The 14033-nt window shown below is 30.1% G+C and overlaps 1 protein-coding gene across 1 annotated transcript in view; it reads right to left on the minus strand.

Annotated features, from left to right (window-relative positions):
• Nucleotides 1-13191, minus strand: part of MS3_00010795 (uncharacterized protein) — a 66703-nt gene extending 53512 nt beyond the window's left edge. Inside the window, exon 1 of the mRNA XM_051219195.1 lies at nt 12660-13191. Within this exon, the coding sequence (XP_051067902.1) occupies nt 12660-13059 (400 nt within the window). The 5' untranslated portion in view covers nt 13060-13191. The remainder of the gene's footprint in view (nt 1-12659) is intronic.
• Nucleotides 13192-14033: the final 842 nt, after the last annotated feature.

Genomic DNA, 14033 nt, shown 5'->3' on the forward strand with positions numbered 1-14033 from the left:
GAACATAGGTTCCCTCAAGATTGCAAGCACTCCGTGCTAACAAGTGCCTAAGCGTTCTTGCTGAATAACTTTAATGACTTAATCTCTCAACCAGGTTATATCAAGAGACCTTTTCCTAGGTAACTAATGAGAAAAAGGTTTTCAGTCATGGAGATATTAGATGTGAAGTCTTAATAAACTGAATAAAAACTATGGTTATTACTTCAAAGATCTTGAGGAAATTTAAAATAAAGTGAATACCACTTAACTTTTTCATTTAGTACACGTTCATTCCACAGGGGGCTTTTTGAGGGCAAAACTCTTTCATATATCAAAGGAAAAGTGGGACCATCTGTATTAGTCACAAAATTTTTAATAGAAATACTGGTTATAAGTGACAATATGGAATCCAATCCTAACTTGTTCAAACCACCGTCAAAGGTGATTTGAATCTAATTGATCATCTTAAATATCATGTGTATTTGAGTTTACAGAAATAATTTCTATTACGTACTTACTGTTTGATGTTTGTGATTTAAATAATTTAAATCCTTAATTGCTATTTTATTTCTTGCATTTCGACGAAACTAAAGTTAATACTAGTTTCACAAGATTTTCAACTCGTTAATTCATATTATCCAGTATGTTTGTAGTAAAATCTGAATTAGAAAATCATTTCTTATTACCAGATTTTCTAAAATTCTGTATGCTTGACTGACTAGTTCATTTCCTGAACAAAACAATTTTGAACTTGTCATAATTACTATTTACAAATATTATTACATATCTGATATATGATTTCAACAGTGAGACTATCCTGGATATGTCATTTTATTATATACAGTAAGCTGTAAGTCTACGCAAAATACTTCGGATCGATTGGCCAGACACTATCAGCAACAACCTATTGTGGGAGAGAACAAAACAGATTTCAGCAGGAGAAAAAATCAGGAAGAAGTGGTGGAACTGGATAGGACACATATTGAGGAATGCACCGAACTGTGTCACAAGGCAAGTTCTCACCTGAAACCCTCGAAGCAAAAGGAGAGAAGGGAAACCAAAGAACATATTACGTCGAGAAATGGAAACAGACATGAGAAAAATGAACAAAAATTGTATAGCAGTAGAAAGGAAGGCCCAGGACAGTGTTCGTTGGAGAATGCTGACCGGTGACCTATGCTCCATTGGTAGTAACAGGCGTTAGTACATAAGTAAGTATGTAATAAGTCGTACACTATGTTCTGGCGTCTAAAAAAATACATGACACCTAGTTAAAACAAGAATTATAACAATTGTTTTAACTTCCTTAGAATAAAAGTAGAAATAAGTAAGAAACAATCAAATATTTTTTACTAAGTGAAATATTTAGTTTTTCTCTGTTAAAAAATAAAAAAACCAAAAATATTCTTTTGTTTTAAATTTCACACCATAAAACCTATTAGAAAATATATTATCAGTTTAGGGGTTGTGGAGATTGTTAAGTTTTTGATTGAGATCATGAACCGATTAATGTTAGACCACCATTGAAAACCTGGAAGCACTGGACGGCCGTTTCATCCTATTGTGGAACTCCTCAGTAGTGCGCATCCACGATCCCGCTCGCATGATTCGAACCCAGGTTCGTCAGTCTCGCGCGCGAACGCTTAACCCAGTGCAACACTGGCTCAGTGTCTGCCTCAGTACAATGGGAGATGGTCGCGCAACTTCGTGGATTGGTTGGGGTTCTCGCACGTGAGAACGAAGATCCTAGGTTCGAATTTCGCCATCGGGATCGTGAATGCGCACTACTAAGGAGTCCCACGATAGGATGAAACAGCCGTTCAGTGCTTCCAGGTTTTCAATGCTGGTCTAACATCAATCGGTTCCTGATCTCAATAAAAAAAAAGTATTGATCATATTTTAAAATGAATCCTATAAAATTCATTTTAGATTAGATGGAATTAGTTAATTGTTTTTGTTTTTAAACTAATCGGCTTAAGTAACCATGTATGTTTTATTTAATTTCACCTCATTTTAATATGTATGTTTTTCTTAAGAAAGTAAACATAAAATATTGATCTGTTCTATTCAAATAAGAGTAAAACCCATGAACACATATAGATAATGTATAAACGAATAAAACATTGTCTAAGTTAGATTCAATAATGTATTTATGTAAATATAAGATAAAACATTCTGTGTAATAAACGTATCCAATTTATTGTAATATGTTTCTTACGAAGAAAAACGCTTTTTTTAATTTTACCGCATATATGACGTAATAAAATAAATAGGGTTTCCTAAATGATAAAGAAATGTCTAGTTATGTACCAACCGACTGAATGATAAAAAATAACAGTCTTTAAGATAAGACAGTTAATAAGATAAACAATATTAGTAAACATTCAGTAATCTTACGAAATATCAGTCGGTTATCATTTATGACTAGAATTTTAATTGTTTTTCTATAGTCTTGTAGTTAAATGGAGTTAGGATTTAAATGAAATGACACAAAGAATGAGAACTGAAACACAAGTGATTGATTGAATTCTTCACATAAAATCTATACTGAATAGCTCGTAAACTGCTCATAAACTATATGTCTTGAAATGCTTTCTGTAAGAATATTGATTTGAATATCGTTTTCTCACTAGAAATTCAACATAGTTAACTAATTATCAAATGAATTTACAAATGATTTCTCAACCATACAAGATGGAAATTCGTTCAGTCAAATACTGTCAACCACATTTATTCATACAAATTATACAGATGATGAGATCTCTGACCCACTCGCACTCCCACTCACAATCACGCTCCAACAAACACACATATTCATGATGGACATAATCAACTATCCATAGTCACTTGATTGAAACAGGAAGTAGCATGAAGGATGAAGAGAGGATGAAGATACATTGAGTGAAATCTAGTCTAATTGAATGTAATTTGTATTCAATGAACGTTAACTGGAATTCACACAGACTCTACAGTTTTATCTGTTTACAGTCAAACTATATTGCTTATTAACCGAAGAGTGATATAAATTTGAATTGATTAGAATAGCTATTATCATGTTGATCAATGCATCACATTTGTTTATTGTGTGTTATTCTCAGGATTGTTAATGTGTACTGGTGTTTCTGTGTTTGTTGATGAGACGTTGATCTGAGTTTGTGGAGAATGGGTTTGAGAGTGAGTGAGTGAGTGAGAGAGAGAGAGAGAGAGAGAGGAGTGAGTGAGTGAGTGAGTGAGTGAGTGAGTGAGTGAGTGAGTGAGTGAGTGAGTGAGTGAGTGAGTGAGTGAGTGAGTGAGTGAGTGAGTGAGTGAGTGAGTGAGTGAGTGAGTGAGTGAGTGAGTGAGTGAGTGAGTGAGTGAGTGAGGGTGATTGAGAGAGATAGAGAGAGTGAGTTAGATAAGTGTGTGTTAGGGAGACGAGATGAATAGATCCGGATAGAAATGTGTAGATGACTAGGTTTATTGATATGGTATTAAATAAGTGAGCATAGTGTATTGTGTGTGTGAGTTAACTGATTTAATAATGAATGTTTAAATGTAATCCGATTTTCCTCTTCTTTAATCAATAACCTAAGCTTTATGCGTATGTATTGGAAACATCATCAAATATGTTTGTTTTTTTTTAGTTTGGAACGTGTGAATATATATACAATTTAATTCATAATGGAACATTTTCATTGTATAAAACAGAGACAAATGAACATAGTTGAAACTTATCATTTGTTATAGGACGTTTTATCTAGTTTCATATGCCAGTGTATAAATCACATTAGATGTTTTACAATGTTTACAATGTTTAATATTTTTCACTAATGAGGGTTTATAACACCAACCATCCAAGTAATTAATTAACACACTATTCATGTAGTCTACATAAAAGTGTATGCCTATTGATACACCTTTTCATACTTTTTATCTTAAACATTTAGGCAAAAGTCATTTTCTCCGTATATAAATGAAACAATTTGTGTTCCATTTTGAAAGTTCTTATACTGATTCATACCTATGAATAAATAATTTCATTGTAATTTATGGTATGTCATCGCATAGTCACTGCATGAATAATAAATCATTCTGAATCAGGCCATTTTCTGTCTGATTGTCTATTTGACCAATAACACTTCATTGAAAATCTAACGATCAAAAGATAACTCAATTATTGTTAGATTGATAGACTGTTTACCATTACACACTAAATATTTTTTAAAATATGTATTCAAGTGGATAAGGTCAAGTAGATCTACTTTCAGTTGAGACTTATTTATAATTATGTAAATATTTATTTAATATTAATGTCCATTTGTTAGTTGACCGATATAATCCTCAAAAATATGTTTATATGACAAACTCAATATATCCATGAATTATTATTATTTAATATAAACATTAATATAAACATCTACTGGGATCACCGGGTAAGTAATATTGAGGTTAGATGCAGAGTATCTGGGAATGATGATAAATTAGTTGGTGAGGCTGTAAATCTTCATCAACTGAAATAGTTGGGCCATGTGTTACGTGTGCCTGAATACCGATTACCATGACGCGCAATGATGATTAGTGTTGGGGATGGTTGGAAGAAAGTTAGGTGCGACCAGATCAAAACGTGGCATCAGTCCCTGAAGTCGCTAACTTCTAGTCTGGTAGATGTAGACTACTTGGTTGGGGTTTGCGTGACTATCGTAACCAATGGTTGGAGACCCTGTGTGACATGGCTCAGGATCGACCACAATGGCGTCGGTGTATACACTCGTTGTCTTCCTTTAAACTGTGAGGTTAAAATTTCTTTATATCTTTTTTTCTACCAACTAGTTCTTTCTTCTTGTTCTATATCCTTATGCACAATATATATTACTACCATTGAATTAGCTACTTCTATGAATTCGATGTTCATCTTGTTGTGCTAATGGGGTATGGCAACTTGGACGGATGCACATATGTGCCTGGTCCTACGTTGTAGCTGACTAACCGGGTATAAACATTTTAAATTCACTGAAAACTGTCTTAATAAATTTCACTATCACAATAAATTGTCAACTCATATAGGCCATTAGATTTCGTTTTGATCTCATTTAAGTGTTCATAATAAATATTGAGGTTCCTAATTTTTACATGACTGAACCAGATCTTCAGATGTGTGATAATTTGTTTTATTTATTTGTACGATATGCGTGGTCTTAACGATGAGTTCTATATTAACAAGACTTATTAGTAGTGTGTTTACTCAGTCCAAGTTAATTTCATTTGACTAAGCCCTAAGAAACTTTTTCGTATTTGGAATAATAAACGTTTCGATCGATATTTCCTCCATAAAAAAAAATATCGAAAATTATCGAATATTTTTACTCTTTTAAAACTGTCCATATATATCAGTGAAATGTTCGCATTTCTCACTTTAACGTGAAGGTATATTTCATTAGAAAGTGAATAATATAGACATTTATAACATGGAAAATATTTCTGCTTATCCGTCTGGAGCCCCTCTGGGGCTACTGCCGGTCCCAAGCCCTGATAAAGAATGAGGGTTGAGCATGGAGTTAGCGACCTCATCCCGTAGACAACTAACTCTCTAAAAAACGCTAACCAGAAACAATTATCACAGGTATATGTTTACTAGCTTGTGAAAATTGTCTAACTTGTAGCCAATATCATTCTGACAGTAAATAAAAATCAGACAGCACTTTACAACTATTTTCTTAGCGCAGTACTCTCTGAAGTTCAACCTTGTTAAACGTTGAACTCAGGATATTTAGGGATTTTATTGAATGCATTAAATCTAAACCAATGAATTGGTATTCACTAGTTAATATTATCGGCTGTAAATAATTTTGCTATAAACGCTAACTACAATTCATTAGTATCAATGAAACTAGTCTCTATTGTATGATCAAGAGAAAAATTATCAGAGAAATTATGACAATTAGAGTTCAACCATTTCGATTGCGAGATGAATATCATAGAATGTAATAAGAATAATGACACTATATTTATTCATACATATCCACTTAATACTAAGTATACGGAATAATAATTCTATTATGTAATAGAATCAATAAATAACATTTGACAAACATAATGATCCATTATTGTCTATTCATTTTGGCTTCATACATCAATTTGATGCATGATATTTACTCATTATTCATTATAGTTCACTAATCATTCTAACGCACACATAGTTAAAATTGTGTCAAGTTTTTAATCATATTTTTTGTTTTATTAAGTAACAACAACGACAACAACAACAAAAATGCAAATCTCATAGTATGAATTGTACAATTTGATTTCATTGATTACACTTTTTTTATATTCAATATAGATCATTCAATGTAAACAACAGGGATTATTTAAATAATACAATCATTCGATAACATTTTCTCAATACAATGAACTTCATGTGATTTATAAAGTACATAATAACCCTATTTAAAGCATAGAACTCATTGTATAAATAAGTGAATACATGTAAAATATCTTAATACATTTGTTGAAAGTCAATAGCTGTCATGTTTAATAGTTGTAGAAAAAAACGAAAAAAAATCACAACAAACCCACTTCTTTTGAACATCATGTGTATAAACTTTTCACTTCCATGAAATTAGTAACATTCAATTTAGATTCGTTAAATTATTCAATCTGTACTACTGAATATCAGTAGTTTGTTTTCTTATACTAAAATTTTTGATTAAATGTAAATAATAATTTTGTTCTTAAATATTTTGATACGATTATGGTGTTTTTAAATTTTTGTAGTTTTATTTTTTGTTACTTTAAATTTCTTCTGCTTAATTTAAAAGCTAACTAGTTACTGATTGAATTAGTTACTTATAAAAGACCGTAGTTGTTCATCGTTTTTCATTGTCCAATAAATTAGCGGTCTTCAACACTTTACAGAAATTTTGCGTTCACCTAATGGTTGACCGCTTTTTAATGTCATAAAATAAACATGGGAGATTTTATTTCATACCATGGTTTTTGATTCGGTGTTTTGGGGTTGGTTACAATGATGTAATCAATGCATACAGCTGCAGACAACTGGAGGTGTTGGAACTAAGATCGAAAAAGTACATTTACCCTTCAATGTCACAATTTATTGATGATGACCATATTCGTAAAGCGATCATTTATGCATATGTATGCACGTCTTTATTTCCTATCCTACATCAAATTGAACAGGTTATTAATACTAAGTAGTTTTCAAAGTGCCCAAAAATGTTCGTTTGTCATGGTCATGTTAATCAATATGTATTATCTATGATCTCCTCATTAGTTGCCAAGTTAAAAGTTTTAGTTTAAAACCATAAACCTGTCTCACTCTTTATGTTTGATTTTCACAATCATCACTGGCTGAACAATGAAGATTATATCTGGTGTTCTAAATGTTAGTAAATTCAAATACTTTGGTGATATTCATACTTTAGAAAATTATGTCACTCGAATTAACACTAGTTTTTCGCTGATTTTTAACACACTACACAGTTTACATGAGAATGTTAAAGTTCACAGTTACCAATGAAAAATCAGTAATCAGGTTGGGTTTTCTACAGTTTAATGTTTAGTGAAACATCAGTTAACATTCTCATACTCTACCATTTCACCACACTTGATATCTTATTAATAAAAATGATTAATTTGCTCATGCAGCACTGTGTAATTAGAAAAAATCCAATATTACAGTTGGAATCCGTAAACTAAGTTTCGTCTTCCTTATTTAGTTATTCATAAACTTAATATTACAACTTATAAAAAGTGTCAGGAGGTTTTTGAGGATATCATAGTAATCTCAATGGTTGAGATCATGAGTCGATTGAAGCTAGACCACCATGAACCACCGTCCAGTACTTCCAGGTTTTTTATAGTGGTCTAGCTTCAATTGACTCATGATCACAACTATTGAAATTATAAAATGTGCATGAGCTCATTTAAGATCATCTATGAGCACTTCATGAATTCTAGCTTCGATTGATTAAATTTAAAATGTGATAAACAATACATGAAGTAATGCTACATTATATCATTCAAATAATCAACGAAGTCGTCTAAGTTAAGTAATGCATTTTTTTCAGTAGATTACATTATTTACCTACTTAAAAATATCTCAAATGTTTAGTTTTGATAAAGTTTTATTCTTATTCTTCTGGTATTTCATACTGTACACAATAATATTTTACCAAAAATATGACGAATATGTAACTGAGATAAGTCAATATTTTTTAGTAAACTTAGATATTTTGATAGTTGAATTCATGAAATTAGACATTAACATCGTTAAATGCTAGCCCAGTGGTCTAGAGGTTAAGCATTCACACGTAAGACCGAAGGCCTTGTGTTTGATTCCCACATGTGGAATCGCGGATGCTCACTGTTGAGAAGTATCACACTAGGACGAAACGATAGTCCAGTGCTTTCAGCTTTTCTAGCTTAAATTGATTCATCAACTTAACTATTAAGATTACTATAATTTCTACAAACCCCCATACTAATAATAAACTTATATATTGTTATATTCCAGTTGTCTGATTGATAAAACATTACTTGTATAACAATCTTTATTATTTTACAAGTATTTTAGAAATTTCTCAAATGATAAATCCTGTTACATTAACCTACATTTACTTACTTCTACAGGAATTTAACTAGTCTTAGTACTTTTCTGTTTGAATAAATGATTTTTGACATGATTCAATGAATCAAATTAGTTAAAATAAAATAAATGTTCATACGGATATTGGTCAATATTAAACAAGATTGTTGAACAGAACGTCAGAATTATTTAAATTTCAGTTACTGGAAGACTTTCATATATAAATGTCCTATATAAATTATGTGTTAGTCTAAATTTCTATTTTTTTTGCATAAGTTATATTGAAAGTAATCACAATGCAAAGAAACCCTATAACTTTAAACCAACATAGAATATATAAACAAAATATCTTAACTGAATCTTTAAACTAAGTTCTGTTCACGGCAACTAATCAAAATATTTGTTTCCGAAAAGAGTTAATTTTGATGAAATGAATAATTTATAGATTATTCGAAAAGATAAAGGAAATCACATGATTCTAGTAACCAATTATTTTTTAATCAAAACATTTTGCTTAGTAACATAACTTTGTATCTAATTAATTAATTAATTTAAATCATGTAAATGACCCTATATATTATAAACAAACCACTTGGTTTAATGACTTATTGAACGATTTATGTGATATGCTCATGTTTTCCCCAAAAAAATTCAGTTGTCTATAGTTTTTCTTTTAACGGTATTTCTTTTATTATTATTTTGAAGATATAAATTTAGATTTTCGTTTGCCTTGAAACATGTAAATTAGTTCCATCCTGGTTATTCATTTTCTAGGGACATTTTAATTTATACCAATTTATGAAATAGGGTTATTTGTTGTCATGCTTTAGATTTACAAAAATGCAAATGAATGTACATAATAGTTTATATACTTTGTAGGCTTGATTGTTTAGCTTTGGTAAACTATGGTAACATGGAAAAAATCTATCCTTGTTTCACTTGAAAGACTGCATGATTAGAAAGCTAAATTTGGATGTTATATAATCGAAATTGTTTAAGAAATTATGATGTTAGACTGATTCTACGAACAAGTGTTGTATTTACACGAGTTTAGGCTTTAATAAATAAAATAATAATACCGTGGTAAACAGCATAGTAAGAAATGACAAGTGTGATTATAACTCCTACGAAAACTGTGATAGTATACCTTTACAAAACACAATGATTTTATCTTGATATTTTTGCTAATAATATTTACTGGTTTTAGTGGAACTGAATTCTGATTGTTGTTACCTGAGAATATAATTATGTGGTAAGAAAAAATGTTTTTGTAATAATATTTTGGGTACCGAACGACTCCACTCAGTTAAATAATACAAATGATCTAGTTACTAGAATGTTAACTTGGTATTATTAAGATCCAAAATTCTTATTTTTCATGTCTAAACTTAGGTATCCATTATATTAGCTCATTAATATTGGTTGTTTGAATCTTCCGATTGATGTTTAGGACTATAATTAATCAGTTTATTTTGGCATATGTTCATTGAACAGCTTACATAAGTGAATTAAAATTCATCTGGTTATAAAAGCCAGTAACTAACTGAACTCAATAGCTAAATGGAGGACACGATGGCGTTTGAAGCTAATGATACTGAGTTTTGAGTCCCAAAATGAACGTCATCTCTGGGATGCAGTAAAAGTCTTCTGTGGAATCTCAAATAGGACAAACTGCTCACTCTGGATCTTACTACTATCCGCTGTCCATCTCTGCTTATCATCCATAAAATTATCTCACATAGACCGTTAATTCGTGAGGACGGCCCACGAGTGAACTCGAGAAAGCTCTAAGAAGCTCAGAATGATCAAAGATATTCCATTTAATCATCCTTTGGAAGAATGTTCCAGAATCTCTACATGTAGCTTCCTTTTTGGACAAATGCCCAAAACTCCTGTATGTGGATCGGATGACTATAATCATGATTTTGTTTTTACTAAAAACTATAAATATCTGAGTGTTTTGTACCGAACTTGATACTATTTAGAATAGCATTTCTTTCACTTATCTTCTATCTTATCATATGCAACTTAGAGGGTTCTATCGTTCCAGTGAACAAATTGTACCCGATTTATTAAAAATCTAAGCTCTAGATATAAAATAATTTTAATTAAAAATATAATCCTTTATTCCATAGTTTAATGGTTAAGAATGAAAGATAACATATAGGAAGTACATTTTTAGTTGATAATCAATATTCAATCAATAAAAGTTCCCATAACATAAAACTTTTTTTCCAAAAAAGAAATAAATTTTAATTTAATTTCATAATTTAAAAAAAAGACGAAGTGAAAATAATTTAATTAATAATAATTTGATATTTTAGGGACATTAGCCTATATATATATATATACGGATATATACGAATATATACGGATATATATGGATATAAATGGATATATATGGATATATATGGATAATAATCAAGTTGGTATTCTATTATGTTCTGAAAAATTACACACAAAACTAATTAACTATGACATTTTGATTAGATTATGTAAAACACTTAAATATACTAAGTCAAAAATAGATTATGGATAGATATGCAAAAAGATAAAATGATCTTAAGAGTTTTATACTGATAATTTAGAAACAGTGAACTATGTATAGAAAGATTAAATGTTGTTTTCTTTTTGAATGTAGGATCTAGTGCAATTAGGTAGTAAAAGCAAAATTCATTAAATTCATATCGTCACAATTACATGAACATGAAAGGATGTACAATGAGATTTATTAGTTTTTATTGTAGTTTATGAGATATTTATGAAATTTCTATGATCTCCATGTGCACAATTAATAAGAATAAAAAAACATGGTGATTATTAAATCTTTCAAATTACACTTAGATGTATAGTAACTATTTCTTTTTGTTTTGTACACTTGACAATTTGTTCAATCATGTTTTATAATGATTTGAATCTTCTATTGATATTAAGGACTAGAATGGACGGTTTCCTTTTAGGTATACCTATTTGGGAGTCATCAACTGGACGTGTTTACATCTTAGTGCTTATGAACAACTCAAGACATAATACAGATACCTTTCTTCTAAAACATCCAGAGAGTTATTTGTCGAGATACTGAATCCAGATAGACATCAACTTGTGTATTCAATCATATCAATGATAAACATTATTTTCAAATTTTAATTTTATCTTTTATTCTTCAATGATCACTAATAGTGATTTATACAGATTATTGGCAAAGCTTTATTCTACATTGTATAGACGTAGTACCTGTTTATGTACACATAATCAATATATTTAAAGATAAGCTGTAAAGAGTACATTAATATATGTATAATTTCATTATTTTTACTACCCTTTCACTCATTCCTAATTTTTCACACTTGAAGCTAATACTAAATTCAAATACTTCTACTTTTAATTCTAATCATTTGGGTAAAATCTGGTGCATGGATTTTTTTTATATTTTACCTCAGTTTTGAGATGAACATATGGACTGATTGATCAGTTGGTGACATTGTTATATTTTGTAACCTAGTTTTTAAAGAAGACCTTTGAATCAACATTTGTAATTCCTAAACTTAGTGTAATTTCTTTGATTTTATAGATTCAGTTAACTGTAAAGTACAAATTTATCTTATTAATTGAATTCATGAGTAAATCTGGGCCAGACCACCATTGAAAACTCAGAAACACTGAACGTCCGTTTCGTTGTACTATGGGACTCCCCAACAGTGATCATTCACAATCCTGTACTGGGGACTTGAACCCAGGATGAAACGGCGTCCAGTGCTTTCAGGTTTTCAATGGTGGTCTATCTTATATCGACTCATCAATTCAACTACTAAAATTACTTCAATCTCTGCAAACCCCCATTCTGATAATAAATTTATTTGATTGAAGCTAGTACCGATACAGTGATGACTGTTGTATAAATAAAGTTAGCCAAAAAATGTAACTCTATTTACTTATTACACATTATGACCTTACAAGTGTACATAAGACGACCGCAATCACCATTACCATAATTTTTTGATGAAACTTTACAAAACATGAAATGTGAAAACGAAATACTTTTTTGAACAGATATGTTTGATTTTAAGTAAAACGGTAAGTTAAAATAATGCTTTCTTACCACTCCTAGAAGTTGTTGTTCCACTAAAGTTTTCATCTGCCTGACTTGGAGATTTATGCATAATTTGTGAATTCAACAGAATAGTTTCCATTAAATTTTTTATAGTGTTATTACTTGTGCTATTCTGAACTTGTGATTGTTTTTGTTTTTCAAGCAGTAAATTTTGAATTTTAGGATCTTGAAGTTGTAACTGCATAAAATTACGATATAATGTATCATGAGTAGATAATGAACCTTGTGTTTCATTGTTATTTGTTGCATTTTCTAAAACAGGCGATTTCATATGTAATGCAATCTGAGCTAAACTTTTGGCAATCTCGCCCAGTTCAGGATGTTGAGATTCAAGAAGTTGTAAGTCTGTTTCCATTTGATTGGAAGTGTTATCCGGATTCTTGTTCATGAGTTAATGTATGAATAATAAGTTTTATTAAGATATCAATATATATATGCAATATTTAATCTCCAAAAGTATATGGCTGGTAATAAGTAAATAAACAACTTAATCCGACCTTTGTTTTCGTTGAGGACATTAAGTGAATAAATTAAAATTAGCCAGTTACATGTAAGGTAATATAGCAACCTTGATTCTGTATTTTGATTGGCTTTTAACAACGGAGTGATAGCAATTGGTTTATATGTAACATATTTTAATAAATAATAAACATCACGCATTTCATGAGGAATAATAATAATAAGGAGATTTTGGTTATATATTGTGTAAAGTAATTGTTAGTGGGAATTATTTTAATGTAGTATGAATCAGTACCTAATAAAGTAACGGCGAATCTGAGGAAAATAGAGCCAACATTATAAATATTCTTTTACTGAATAATAAAATAGAAAGTCATTTTACTAATTCAGTTACTTTCACATTATAGTTAGTTGTTAATCATATTTCAAACTGATAGAATGGCTGAATGACATGGTTTTGTAATGACATGATACGGTAGTTAACAACTCAACTCAACTCTAAATATCATAAAGTTTCAAATTTCAACTTATCATCTTTGTTTCAATGTATATAAAAAGAAATGAACAAAGTTAAATCTCTCAAATTATCGTTCTTTGTTCGTTCTATTAGTATTTATAGTGTATTATTAGAAGACATTCAGAGTGGGAATTGTACACTGATGATGACATGATATTGTTATAGTTTTGTACTTCGTATTTGCTATTCAAAAATTATTTTTCCATATACTGCTTTATCAGAAACAAAGCCTATTATTTATCCGAATTTATAAAGAGTAATTACTTTTCTGTTTTTATTAATTTCTATCAGAATGACTTAACCATCTTCAACTGATTAAGATGAGTTGGTGATAGCAAAGGGTATCTCTTAAGGAATAAAATAGACGTTAACAAAATTCGTAATGA

The sequence above is a fragment of the Schistosoma haematobium genome, chromosome 2 (assembly GCF_000699445.3).
Source record: "Schistosoma haematobium chromosome 2, whole genome shotgun sequence".
NCBI classification, from domain to species: domain Eukaryota; kingdom Metazoa; phylum Platyhelminthes; class Trematoda; order Strigeidida; family Schistosomatidae; genus Schistosoma; species Schistosoma haematobium.